This window comes from Clarias gariepinus, chromosome 7, assembly GCF_024256425.1.
Source record: "Clarias gariepinus isolate MV-2021 ecotype Netherlands chromosome 7, CGAR_prim_01v2, whole genome shotgun sequence".
NCBI classification, from domain to species: Eukaryota; Metazoa; Chordata; class Actinopteri; order Siluriformes; family Clariidae; genus Clarias; species Clarias gariepinus.
Window position 1 is genome coordinate 23,295,638 of NC_071106.1, and position 13,535 is coordinate 23,309,172.

A 13,535-nucleotide genomic window follows, 5' to 3' on the forward strand; every position below is an offset into this window, starting at 1 on the left:
GTGGTGTATCAAATGGTTTTGCAGTTCAAAATAATAAAAATCGGACAGCTGTAACAATCAGATTTGTTAATTGATTCAGTGCACTGCCACATAAAGGGTTTTTTATATATGGTTTTAAGTAGTTTAACAAAAAAAAAAATGTCTTATGAGGAAGACCAAAGAGGAAATTTATGGATGCAGTGAGAGAGGACATGAAGTAAGTTGGTGTAAGAGAAGAGGATGCAGAGGATGGGGTTAGATGGAGGCAGATGATTTGCTGTGGCGACCCCTAAAAGGGAACAGCCGAAAGACAAAGAAGACAGAAGAAGTCTTATCACATCAAGTTTTATTTTGCCCCAATGTCAGAGATTTGAGTTGAACTCTTGCGAGCATGCGCAGCTGCAGCACAAGGGAATCCCGATGACGTGCTGGGTCCTGTGATCCGGCATGAAAGAGTAACCTGGAAGCAACTTGGAAAGGAGAGATTATAGTGAGACAGGGCTGTTTAAGAAGTTTCGTTAAAGAGAGAGTGAATACAGTGACAAGTTGGATTTTTCTGCTTCCTGGATTAATTCATTCTGGACTAGTTCACAACACTTTTTGCTCTGTTTTTGGGCTTCCGGACTGTTTCAGAGTTATTGGTGAGACCGAGACATCTCTTCCGCTAAACACACTCACAAACACGCTCATAAATAACCAGAGACTCTGGACATTTTACTCCATCCTTTTTGTTTCTTTGTCACTTAATACACTTTGGTTTTTGGTAAATTGTTGTCTTTTTTTGTTCCGCTAGGCCTATACAGCACCAGAAGTTCGATAAAAGACCCTGATTTATATGTTCACCAGCCTTCATTTATGTAGAAGTAGATTCCATCACCTTTCATGTCCCTGGACCCCTCCATTGCACAATCTGCTTGGCGTTGGTGGGGGATAGAATAACGTGGTGTGTGTATATGCAAAGTCTGCCTTGTTGAGAAGTAGAGAAAGTACCAGAAAATTTTACAGCATCTGCCTATAGTGCCAAAACCATCAATAACTGGTTTGCTAATCATATTACCGTGCAAGATTGGCCAGTAAACTTATTTGACCTGAACCCCTAGAGAGAATCAATGAGGCATTGTCAAGAGGAAGCTAAAAAATACCTGACCCACCAACACAGACTAGGTTGTTTTGATGGCAACTTTTACCTGGTCTTCAATAACACCTTAGCAGTGACACAGGCTGATCCCCTCTATACTATGCCTCATAGGCGCAGTAATTTGTGCTAATGAATCCCTGACCAAGTATTAATGCATACATTAACATACTACTTCTCAGAATTGGAAAATTTTTGCATTGTCCATTTTTTGATTGACCTTGAGTTGTAAAGTTTGATTGCTGCAAAGATTGTTACGAAAAAAAAAAAAAAAAAATTTTGAGGCACTTCGTAGCCTGTTGCCTTAAAAAATATTTAAGCTTATATTCTCAGTATGCTCAATAAAGCTCAAGATTTATCTGACAAGTCTGCTTCACCACCCACCCTCCTTGCTTTTTAAATGTCCAGTTTTTAGTAAGCCTGTCTCCACACTGCAGCCCTAGCTTCTGTTTTTGACTGAAAGAAGTGGAACTAATCTAAAATAGCCCATCCGTTTCAGTCTGATGTTTTATCTTCATTCGAAGTACTGTATACTGTAGAAACTATTCTACCTGAAAATCCCAGGACATCATCAGAAAAATGAACCAGCCCTCCTGGTAATGCCACACTCATGCCGCATAGCTGTTGGCCAATTTGTGAGTGGTTTTAGGCGGTGCACTGCTATAAATTGTTTTTGCTGTATTCATATGCTATCAGTCATTGTATGGTAATGATAACCAGAGCACCTTTTTTCATCTTGATAATCAGCAGGAGGAGGGGAACAATTTGAGTCTTCTCAGGTCAGCTCTAAGAAGCCAGTGGAGAATAAAAATCAGGGTCTGAGCCAGGAGGAGAGAATTCAGAAAAATGTTGCTGAGTTCATACGCAGACAAGCAGGTGGACGAACAGAAAAGACAAAGTATGTATATCTTGTTTATATTTGATACAAACTATTTTGTGTTTTTTTTTTTTTTTTTTAAATACAAATCCATTTTCAAGTAAATTCCTTTCCGAGAGGAAGATTGGGTGTAAATTCCTGCCAACCCAGAAAAGTGCTAGGTTCATTTAGTGCAAAGAGAGAATAATCAGTTTGCTTGGTTTATTTCTAGCTTGAATTTCTGGGATATTGTTTATGATTTATCAGCATCAGTAATCTTCTCTTGATATGTGGGACAATCCTGGAACTTTCGAAATTTCAAGTTGGAATGTCTGTGAATGTGAATTACGAATTTTTAACAGTAGTGAAACAAACTTTGGTTATGACAGAGCAGCGGTAAACATTAGGAGAATTCAATTAACTTTTATTTGTATAGCACTTTTATTAATAATCATTGTTGCAAAGCTGACTTACAGGATCAAAAGAAAATTATGGAAATGTATATTAAATGTAAGAAAATGGGTATTAATCAATGAATCTTGTTGATGATGATTGTCCCTGATGAGCAAGCCATGGTGCGATGGTGGCAGGGAAAAACTCCCTGAGATGGCAGTGGAAAGAAACCTTGAGAGGAATCAGATTCAACAGGGTACTCATCCTCATTTGGGTGTTGACGAATAGTAGGGATTGTTGTGCGCTCATGCAGTGTATTAGGCAGCTGGAAGTTCAATATAACAGATGATGATGATGATGTCTTTAAGTTAATATAAAGTCCAGTTTGTTATTGGAGGCTCCGGTAGAATGTAGGAAATTCTAGTCCTGAGTCATTGAGCGTCTGCAAGTTTTCAGAGAACAGCTGTCTGCATCAGCCAAGGCCAAGACCATCTTAATGGATGCCATGGAACCATCTCTGGTCACCACATGCATCCCAAGCAGATCACACAGGGCCTCCATGCGACGAGATCTCCAGCCAGAAGCGGGACACCAGGATGAGTCAGACAGGTCCAGAGGGCAGAGGGGGTCTGGATCACTGGCAGCTCAGGAGCGTCATTTGTAGCTTGACACATTTTCTGAGAGAAGAAAAGAGAAGTAGATATAGGTTGGGTATGGTCACAGTCTCACAGTACGTAAGGTGAATGTATATATAGTGCAAAGTACAAGGAGGTACTCTGAAAGAACTAGCTATAACAGCATAACTTAAAGGGAGAGCCAAAAGGAAACACAGACATGAGGGCTTCCTGGTTTGTAAAGCAGCCAGTCACTCCACCGTGGGAAAGACAGCATCCAAACCAATTCACAATAATACTCTATGTCCATGAGTCCCCCAGATCTGCTCAGGCAAATCTATTCACAAAATGCTTGGCTAAAGTTATAGACTTAAACATTGAGACTGTTTCTAATTTCCGAACATTAATTGGAAGGCTATTCCATAACTTAGGGGGTTTGTAAGAAAAAGGATAAGATGTTAAGTAATGAAAGTCTGCCAGTGCGCAATTATATTCTGTCAAAAAAAAACCTGTTTTCTCTGTTTGCATGTTATTCGTGACAGTAAATCTCCCAAACCTCAGAAGCCAAAGGGGAAGGAAAAAAGAGTTTGGGAAATGGGTGGTACAAGCACCAAAGACCTAGACTACAGTGGAACCAATAAGAACTTATTTAATCACCAATCGCAAGATGAGTTCTCAGTTGAAACAGTAGGTATTGAGTCAAATTCAGATTATACTGTATACCATAGCTATGCTGTGCATTTTCCATTTAGTTACACTTTGTAGGAGAATAATGACTTAATTTTATTGTTTAGTTTGACCAAGATTTTGACATCTCTTCTATTACTTTGTGTTCTTGTTTCATACAATTTCAGTGCGTACACTGTAGTGGGAATCTTGTGGGTTTTTAAAAAGCCCTGGTAGCCTTTAACCCTACTTTTGCACTACAGTTGCTATACTGAAAATTGTCCTCACAATCTTTTGATTACTTGTGATAATCCATATATTTATATTTATTTATATATATTTTTTTTTTGTGTAAACTTAGCAAATCCAAGTGGGCTCTATGAAGGGTGACCTGCGAGATGTGGACTATGATTCTTCAGAGGATTTGGAGGCGGAAGAGGAAGAACAGAAAGACATGTCACTACCTATTGATTTTAGCAAAAAAGGGTGAGCCTTTAAAAATATTTAGTGTTACGGTGCACATACTTCGTACAGTACTTCAGAACACACATTGATTTGTTTGTTAAGGCAGGTTATTCTTGCATTGACCTTACTTTGCCAGGTAATAACATTTTCCACTGCATCATTTTCTAAAGTACTTATTTGTTTTAAGGCACTAACCATCCTCAAAATTACGGCATGGCCAGCCTTGACCTAATTTAATTTTTTTGAGTTGGAGGTGTTAGTGATTCTTTTGTTCATAATAGATTTACTGGTAAAGTGTAGACTAGTAGCTATTCTGGTTGATGATTAATGTGTTAAACATGTACGTTTACATATTAAAGTGGTTGAGTCAGATGATAAGGGTTTAGAGTATGGGTGAACAATAAGCTCCCCAACTTTAACAATGGAACCTCAGAGCTCTCCTCCCAGTTGCAAAGTTAAGACTTGGTTACCTAGACATTTATTATTAACTAGTTAGGACTTTATGGCCACCAGTACCCTGTACTGTAAGAGCTATTTACTAGACATTGCGGGTAATTTTTAGAGATTTATGCAATCTCAATTTTAAGGGCACATGTGCCATTTTTTTCTTCTTCATTTGTACAGTAACACATTCGGGCCAAAATGAAAAATCTCTGTCTTGAGCTCTCCATATACAGTAGGTATACAAGAATGACTGACTATTACTGCCGTGCTTACCGTCACAGTAAAAAATGACAGCGGCCAAAATAAATCAGTTGCATTTCGAAGTCATTTGTGAAATGAGCTCCAGGTGGCGCAAAGCGACATTATCAATCGTCGCAGGTTTTAAATATAATTCAAGCTTAAGTCATAACAATGTTTTGTCAAATAAATACTACAGTGATGATCATTTCTATAGCTGAGTAGTTTATTCAACAAACATGAAAAATCAGAATCAGAGCTATTGACATTTACTGTACAATGATGAGTTATGAGTAGATTGAACTGTTATATAGCCTATCTCTGTATCTGTTTATTGTGATTTTAAAAAAATTACATTTAACACTAGAAGCGCAGAGCAGCGTTCATTTGACTGCAGTGGGGTAAAAAAAAATTATATTTGAAACTTGATCAAATTCCAGGACCCTCCTTTCATGACCTTTCCTAGATCTGTGAGCTTAATCACCCTGCATGCTTACATTTTCAAAATCGCAGCAGTAAAAGCCAGTATGGAGCCATTTTGCTTTTACTTACGTGAAATCGCTGACAGCTGCTCGCCGGTCATGCCGTTTTCTGCCTTTTCCAACCTGCTATTTTCATTTTTCTCAGCAGATGGTGCAAGGGATTGCGCCAACTATCTATGCGTCATTCAGTGCGTATATGTAACTATCGAAGGTTTCATTCCATATATGCAGTTTATAATATGCTTCCGTGAAATATCAACAATTTGCCATTCAATCTGGCGTTGATAATCAGCGATATTTTATAAGGAGATTTAGTGGATTTCGCTTTACTTAATTTTATAACGTTTTGAGAAAATTTATTAGTTTGTTCATTATGTTTGAAGCTTCTGTGAAGTTATCAAAAACAATGTAATGACCCCTCCTGAGGATATAAAGCTTTATTATTGTGTTTGAATAAATCAGATCTACCACAGCAGATAATAAACTATGCTATGTTATACAAGTCCTTCTCAAAATTATAAGCATATTGTGATAAAGTTCATTATTTTCTGTAATCTACTGAGAAACATTAGACTTTTATATATTTTAGATTCATTACACACAACTGAAGAACTGAAGTAGTTCAAGCCTTTTTTTGTTTTAATATTGATGATTTTGGCATACAGCTCATGAAAACCCAAAATCTCAAAAAATTAGCATATCATGAAAAGGTTCTCTAAACAAGCTATTAACCTCATCATCGGAATCAACTAATTAACTCAACACCTGCAAAAGATTCCTAAGGCTTTTAAAAACTTCCAGCCTGGTTCGTTACTCAAAACCGCAATCATGGGTAAGACTGCCGACCTGACTGCTGTCCAGAAGGCCATCATTGACACCCTCAAGCAAGAGGTTAAGACACAAAGAAATTTCTGAACGAATAGGCTGTTCCTAGAGTACTGTATCAAGGCACCTCAATGGGAAGTCTGTGGGAAGGAAAAAGTGTGGCGGAAAACGCTGCACAATGAGAAGAGATAACCGGACCCTGAGGAATATTGTGGAGAAGGACCAATTCCAGACCTTGGGGGACCTGCGGAAGCAGTGGACTAAGTCTGTAGTAGAAACTTCCAGAGCCACCGTGTACAGGCGTGTGCGGGAAATGGGCTACAGGTGCCGCATTCCCCAGGTCAAGCCACTTTTGAACCAGAAACAGCGGCAGAAGCGCCTGACCTGGGCTACAGAGAAGCAGCAGTGGACTGTTGCTCAGTGGTCCAAAGTACTTTTTTCGGATGTAAGCAAATTTTGCATGTCATTTGGAAATCAAGGTGCCAGAGTCTGGAGGAAGACTGGGGAGAGGGAAATGCCAAAATGCCTAAAGTCCAGTGTCAAGTACCCACAGTCAGTGATCTGGGGTGCCATGTCAGCTGCTGGTGTTGGTCCACTGTGTTTTATCAAGGGCAGGGTCAATGCAGCAAGCTATCAGGAGATTTTGGAGCACTTCATGCTTCCATCTGCTGAAAAGCTTTATGGAGATGATTTCATTTTTCAGCACGATCTGGCACCTGCTCACAGTGCCAAAACCACTGGTAAATGGTTTACTGACCATGGTATTACTGTGCTCAATTGGCCTGCCAACTCTCCTGACCTGAACCCCATAGAGAATCTGTGGGATATTGTGAAGAGAAAGTTGAGAGACGCTAGACCCAACACTCTGGATGAGCTTAAGGCCGCTATCGAAGCATCCTGGGCCTCCATAACACCTCAGCAGTGCCACAGGCTGATTGCCTCCATGCCACGCCGCATTGAAGCAGTCATTTCTGCAAAAGGATTCCCGACCAAGTATTAAGTGCATAACTGAACATAATTACTTGAAGGTTGACTTTTTTTGTATTAAACACTTTTCTTTTATTGGTCGGATGAAATATGCTAGTTTTTTGAGATAGGAATTTGAGAGAATCTTATGTAGTAATAATTAGTTACTGCCAAATCACTAAAACTAACAATGGACTATGAGAGGTAGTTGGAAGGTGTTATTCATTTATATGTTCTCTAAGGGCACTAACTATACAGACCAAACTGTTATCTTCTTGTCATGTTATAAAAATTCTTAATATAAACAAACAAAATAGAGCTTTTTTTTCTCAGAGATAAACGGAAAATGTCTTAAAGAGTAAAACAATGTGGACTCATCACTGTGCTTGTTGTGAAAAAAAACGCTGCAACTGCTTTAAAGTCTTTTCACTTCGTGACCGCTGAAATCCGACACGACACACACGACACTACTTGACTCATTTGCATACCGACGGTGATTGAATGTTGACCAAGGGCTCAGGGGAGGTGCAGTTGTGTGCGTGCAGTTCTTGTACTTTTATAAAAATGCTAAATATAAACAAACAAAATCCAGCTTTTTTTTCTCAGAGGTAAATGGAAAAGTGAAGTTGTTCAGCTGTTTAATGTCACTATGCAGATGTTACACTCAGTGTAGTTACCGAAATCTTTGATTTAGTTCTCATTGAGTGGCCACTTTCACATTTCCCTCGCTTTTATTACAGGATTCTTATGTGAGCATAAGCAGTAAAACATTCCACAGGTTTATATAATACACCGCAGCCAAGTGAACCACGTTCCCGCCGATTAGGTGCGTGGTCCGTTGCCTAGCAACACTGAACAAAATGAGGCATAATTGTTGTGCTTGCTTTGGTTATGACATAGCATAGTTTATTATCTGCTGTGGTATATCTGATTTATTCAAATTAAATATTGTTTTGCGATAATTTCACGAAAGCGAGTTCAGAACTAAATTACTGCTCCTGCTCCATCCGAGACATTTAGAAGCTTTAAATAGAATCTTTCAGCTGTTCCCTTTCAGGGGTCGCCACAGCGAATCATCTGCTTCCATCTAACCCTATCCTCTGCATCCTCTTCTCTTACACCAACTAACTTCATGTCCTCTCTCACTGCATCCATAAATCTCCTCTTTGGTCTTCCTCTAGACCTCCTGCCTGGCAGTTCCAACCTCAGCATCCTTCTACCGATATATTTACAATCTCTTCTCGAAATATGTCCAAACCACCATAATCTGGACTTTATCTCCAAACATCTAACATGGGTTGTCCCTCTGATGAACCTATTCTCGATCCTATCCATCCTTGTCACTCCTAGAGAGAACCTCAACATCTTCAGCTCTGCTACCTTCAACTCTGCCTCCTGTCTTTTCTTTATTGTCACTTTCTCTAAGCCGTAGAGCATTGCTGGTCTCACCACTTTTCTGTACACCTTTCCTTTCACCTCGCTGATACTCTTCTATCGCACAACACACCTGACACTTTTCTCCACCCATTCCAACCTGCCTGTACCCGCCTCTTCACCTCCTTTGAACACTCTCCGTTGCTCTGGACTATTGACCCTAAGTACTTAAAATCCTGCACCTTCTTTACCTCTGCTCCCTGTAGCCTCACTGTCCCTCTTGAGTACCTCTCATTTACACACATGTATTTCGTCTTGCTGCGGCTAACCTTCATTCCTCTGCTTTCCAGAGCATACCTCCACCTCTCCAAATTTTCCTCCACCTGTTCCCTGCTCTCGCTACAAAGCACAATGTCATCTGCAAACATCATAGTCCATGGAGACTCCTGTCTTACGTCATCCTGTCCATTACCAGAGCAAACAAAAAGGGGCTCAGAGCCGATCCTTGATGCAGACCCACCTCCACCTTGAACTCTTCTGTCACACCTACGGCACATCTCACCATGGTCTTGCAGCTCTCATACATTTCCTGCACCACTCTAGCATACTTCTCTGCCACTCCAGACTTCCTCATTCAACACCACAGCTCCTCTCTTGGCACCCTGTCGTACGCTTTCTCTTAATCTACAAAGACACAATGCAACTCTTTATTACCTTCTCTGTACTTCTCCACCAGCATCCTCAAAGCAAATACTGCATCTGTTGTACTCTTTCAAGGCATTAAACCATATTGCTGCTCACAAATGCTTACCTCTGCTCTTAACCTAGCTTCCACTACTCTTTCCCACAGCTTCATTGTATGGCTTTAAGAATAGAAGCTTTAAATAGAATGAACAAACTAATAACTTTTCTCTGTACGATATAAAATTAAGTATTTTTGTTATAGCACAAAGCCCCTAGATGGACACAGGAGGAGAAAAAACGGCAGAAAAAAGTAATGCCAAAAACTTTGGATTATAATGCGAAACATGACTCTTCTGCTGTTTTTTCCTCTTCCTTTGTCCCATATAGAGACTCTGTAGTAGGTTTTCTCAGTTGAATATAAAAAAATAATAACGCTGATTATCAACGCGGGAATGAATGGCGCATTGCTCAAGTGCATGTTGATCTTGGAGCAAAACTATTTGCTCCTGGTGAAAGCCCCATCTAGCGATCATTGTGTGTCAGCAGCAGCCTCCCATTCAAAACAATAGGCGGTCAAATGACCGCTGAACTGCGTTATAAGTAGGTGACCCTGGCGCAGCACTTCTAGTGTTAAGGACTATAAATGCAAAATATAAAATACCTATTTATAAAATAAATTGTCTTACACTCAGCGAAATGTTTCATAGGAGTGTTTTTTTTTTTTTTTTTTTTTTTTTTTTAGGAATTTTGTTGTAATTAAAAATATTTATGCAGTATAATCAGGGATGCTTGCTTGGGCCAAGAAACACAAGGAATGTACATTAGATCAGTGTAAAGCTGTCCTTTGGTCTAATAAGTCCAAATTTAATATTTTTGTTTCTAACCGGAATGTCTGTTAGAAGTGGACAGGATGAATAGATGGTTCCTGAATGTGCTTTTACGACTGTGAAGCATGGAGGAGGTGTGATGAGGAGGGTAATCCTAATCCATTTAGGCATTGCCTAAATACTTTGCTGGTGACACTGTTCATGGTTTTGTCAACATCATACCACAAGGCTACCACAGAATTTTGCAGTGACATGCCATCTCATCTGGTTTGCACTTAGTGGGACCATCATTTGTTTTCCAACAGGACAGTAACTCTAAACACACCTCTACATTATGCAAGAGCTTTTTGACCAAGAAGGCGATTGAGGGTTGCATCGGATGACCTGGCCTCCACAATTACCTTATCTAAATCCAGTTGATATGGTTTGGGTTGGACTGTGAGAGTAAGGGAAAAGCAGCCAACAAGTACTCAAAACTTTAGTAACTAAGATCATTCCCGGTGACTACCTCATGAAACTGACAGATAGTATGCCAAGAGTGTGCAAAGCTTTCATCAAAGCAAAAGGTTGCTACATTGAAGACTTTGGAAAATAGAAAACACATTCTATTTAACACATTTTTGTTAACTACATAATTTAGTTTGTTCCGTTATAACTTCTGTGTCTTCAAAAATAGAGAAAACATTGGGTTAGATGGTGTGCCCAAAGTTTTTGACCATTCCTTTAACAACATGCATTCAAATGGCTAAACATTGAGCAGACTTCCACTGGTCTCATTCAAATATAATAAAAAATATAACTGTGCAATTTTTTTAACACAGATTGCACACTTTGCTCACAGAGAAACGCAGACGTTGTAGATCTAATCACTCCGAGCAGTGGATATGCATAGGATGCCATTCATGGAAACTAATATCAGCGATGGACCTGCCATGTTGGGTGAATTTTTTTATTTTTTTATCTCCCCCTGATGCTCGGCCAGGGTGTACATAATCGTGCAAGAGGGATGCGTGTATGCAGGCTACAAGGAGATATTAAATCAAGCCTACTAGTCAGTAGCCACAATATTATTAATAAATTGTGTAAAAGCCAGTTCTAAATGATGTTAATTTAAGGGAATTTAGTAAAGCCAATCCACAGACCAGCATAGTATGGGATGACACAAATACAAAATTGTACACAAACCAATGTAATCCAAGCTCATAACTAAACTATAGATTGAGCTGGTATGTTGAGGTGCTATTCTGTTTGTGCATTTATTTTTTCAATATTTGCATTCACCACCATGTTAATGACAGTCACTTGCTTAATGAGGAATGGTTTAAGGCCATTGGACAATGTATACAAAATAATGTCTTCCCTCCTAATTTCTATACAAGCATTTTAGTAGGATCACTAGTAACTGGAAGTAAGCTTCCTGATTATGCAGTAACTCTGAATGGCCATTCAATTACATTGTATACTGCAGTGTAAGACCTTAGTGTAATTATTTTTTTATATACAATATTACTAGTTCTATATATAACATTGCTAAGCTAAGAAATATAATAATGCACAGTATGAAAAAATAGTTACTAGTTACATCAAGGTTGCAGTGCTGTCTGGATTGATTGATTTCTTGATGTCCAGAATACAGGAGGCAGAAACATAGCTATAACAAAAATATTTAATCATATTAACTCATTAAATCTCACGCACACTTGACTGACAGAAAACTGATCATAAAAACACTATCAATTACCTGTAAATCATGGAATAGTCTCACCCTATACTATTAAAGGGAACTTGAAAAAAAAAAAAGTTTAATGAGATGATGGATCAGTTTCACCTTTTATTTTATTTCACCTGTGCCAAAATTGAAACATTTGGATAGAATAAATGTTTATGGCAAGATTCATTGGAAGCAGAGAGATTTACTTTAATTAATTAATTTATTAAATACATTTACACCTCTACGATCTCTTCCTACACTTGCACTCATAGAGAAATTTTATATAAAAGGGCATTTTGTCACGGTGTCAAAAGGTGATCTTTGTCAACATAAAAAAAAAGTTGTTTCATATTCAATTTAATTTTATTTGTATAGTGCTTTGAACAATTGACATTGTCGCAAAGCAGCTTTACACGATCAAAAGAATTATTGAAGTTTGTATGTATGAAATTATGAAATGTGAACGTGTATGAATCAAAATGTTACGATTGTCACTGGTGAGCAAGCCGAGGATTACAACAAGGAGAAGGAAAAACTCCCTGAGATGGCAGTAGGAAGAAACCTTGAGAGGAACCTGACTTAACAGGGAACCCATACTTATTTGGGTGACAACAGATAACTGGGATTAATCTGCAGTCATACTTTGTGTTAGGAGGCTGGAAGTTCAGTATAACAGATGTGTTTAAATTATTAAGAAGTTTAGTTCGTTATTCAAGGCTCAGGTAAACTGTAGGAAACTCCAGTCCTGAACTTTCAGGTGACCGCAGTCACAAGTCCTCAGGGAACAGCTGTCAGCATCAGCTGAGGCCAGGCCCGTCTTCGTGGAAAAGGGGAACCCTCCCCAGTCACCACATGCACCCCAAGCAGACCACACGGAGCATCTATGCAACGAGATCTCCGACCAAAGCGGGACACCAGGACGAGTCAGACAGGTCCAGAGGGCAGAGGGGGGTCTGGATCACTGGCAGCTCAGGAGACATATGTATAGCTCGTCAGAGAGACAGGGAGAGTTAAAGAGAAAGAGGGAGAGAAGAAGAGTTAGGTCTGGTCACAGTCACAGAATGTATGAGGTGAATGTTTATTTAGTGCAGAGTGCAAGCAGGAACTCCGGCAGGACTAACTATGACAGCATAAATAAAAGGAAGAGCCAGAAGGAAACACAGACATGAGGGTTCACTGAGATGTAATGCAATCAATCACTTCACCGTCAACAAACCTGAGTGATCAGTAAGAGTGGGGAAGACAGCATTTAAAATACCAGTTCACTATAATACTTAACGTCCTTCAGTCCCCCAGATCTGCTCTTTTACATAAGGCAAATCTATTTACAAAAATGCTTGGCTAAATAAATAGGTTTTGAGACTGTGTCTGAGTCCCGAACATTAATTGTAAGACTATTCCATATTTTTGGGGCTTTGTAAGAAAAAGCTCTGCCCCCAGCTGTAGTTTTCATAATACATGATCTTCAAATTTAGAATTAGAATTTTGAGTTTCTTTTTATAGAAGGTAGCAGGTTTTCTATTCCTGTTTTACATGTTTGTGTTCTATATTTTTTTAGAGCTACAAAGGGTGGCATTGGTGGTATTTTTGGAGTGCTGAAAGGTCTGGTTGGCTCAAAGATCCTGACTCGGCAAGATATGGAACCTGTTTTGGAGAAGATGAAAGACCACCTAATTGGTATGCTGACATATGCATCAGTACTCCCAGTGTGTGTTTTTGTTTGAGTTTTGTGTGTTTTGCTGAGGATGCAGTGGTCCGAATTTAGCGCGAACAGCCTTTGGGTCCATAGACCTGACCTGCCTTTTTTTAGCACATCATGTTAATAACATTTATCTCATGATTGCCACAGCCTTTATGGTCACAATTCACTCATCTGT

At 39.2% G+C, this 13,535-nt stretch overlaps 1 protein-coding gene across 2 annotated transcripts in view; it reads left to right on the plus strand.

Moving 5' to 3' along the window:
* The window catches only part of srpra (SRP receptor subunit alpha), a 52,436-nt gene that overhangs the window by 28,178 nt on the left and 10,723 nt on the right, over positions 1 to 13,535 (plus strand). The window contains exons 5-8 of one of the 2 annotated variants that reach the window (XM_053499746.1): positions 1,862 to 2,012; positions 3,520 to 3,664; positions 4,005 to 4,129; positions 13,217 to 13,335. In XM_053499746.1, coding sequence (XP_053355721.1) covers positions 1,862 to 2,012; positions 3,520 to 3,664; positions 4,005 to 4,129; positions 13,217 to 13,335 — 540 coding nt within the window. The remainder of the gene's footprint in view (positions 1 to 1,861; positions 2,013 to 3,519; positions 3,665 to 4,004; positions 4,130 to 13,216; positions 13,336 to 13,535) is intronic. The other variant, XM_053499747.1, reaches the window with a different exon arrangement.